At 59.4% G+C, this 567-nt stretch overlaps 1 protein-coding gene across 1 annotated transcript in view; it reads left to right on the top strand.

Annotated features, from left to right (window-relative positions):
• The window catches only part of SMYD5 (SMYD family member 5), a gene marked incomplete at its 5' end in the record, with an annotated part of 5,757 nt that overhangs the window by 198 nt on the left and 4,992 nt on the right, over positions 1-567 (top strand). Inside the window, 1 exon segment of the mRNA XM_009876101.1 lies at positions 511-566. Within this exon segment, the coding sequence (XP_009874403.1) occupies positions 511-566 (56 nt within the window).

Genomic DNA, 567 nt, shown 5'->3' with positions numbered 1-567 from the left:
GAGGCAGGAAAAGACCTCCAAGAAGGTGGCCCCTGCTGCCCTGTCTGCCTCTGCGCTGAACCGACCGTTGACAAGCGGGGAACGCTGGGGTCGGTCAGAGGGTGGTGACTTCCATCGGCCCCCCCAGGCACCATCTATGTGGGAACCCCAGTGTTTTTGTCGTGGTGTGGGTGCTAATCTCAGTCGTGCCGCCACAGGGTACAGCCCACAGAGGTTCTCCAGAGACGCCAGACCAGAAAATGAGGGTTGTGAGAGCAGGGTTTTAGACTTTCTTGCCCTGCCTAGTCCCCCCTGTCTTCTGTGGGTCAGCGAGGCGGGGATGCTTGCCATCTTACGGCCCTTAAACGCTTCCAGACGTTACAAGGCAGCAGGGGGAGGTTAAATCGCAGCGGGAATGGTCTTTCCTATGGAGGAACGGTAAGAGACTGGTGCCTCCAGCCCGGAGATGGCGTTGGCACCAGTCATGCTGTCTTGCCCTGGTCCCTTTTCTCACTGTGGTGTCTTGTCTCCCTGCAGCTTGTGACCACTGCCTGCGGGCTTTGGAGACGGCCGAGGAGAACGCCCAGC

This window comes from Apaloderma vittatum, unplaced genomic scaffold (genome assembly GCF_000703405.1).
Source record: "Apaloderma vittatum isolate BGI_N311 unplaced genomic scaffold, ASM70340v1 scaffold30410, whole genome shotgun sequence".
In the NCBI taxonomy this organism is placed as follows: domain Eukaryota; kingdom Metazoa; phylum Chordata; class Aves; order Trogoniformes; family Trogonidae; genus Apaloderma; species Apaloderma vittatum.
This window is presented reverse-complemented; position numbering and strand designations above follow the sequence as displayed.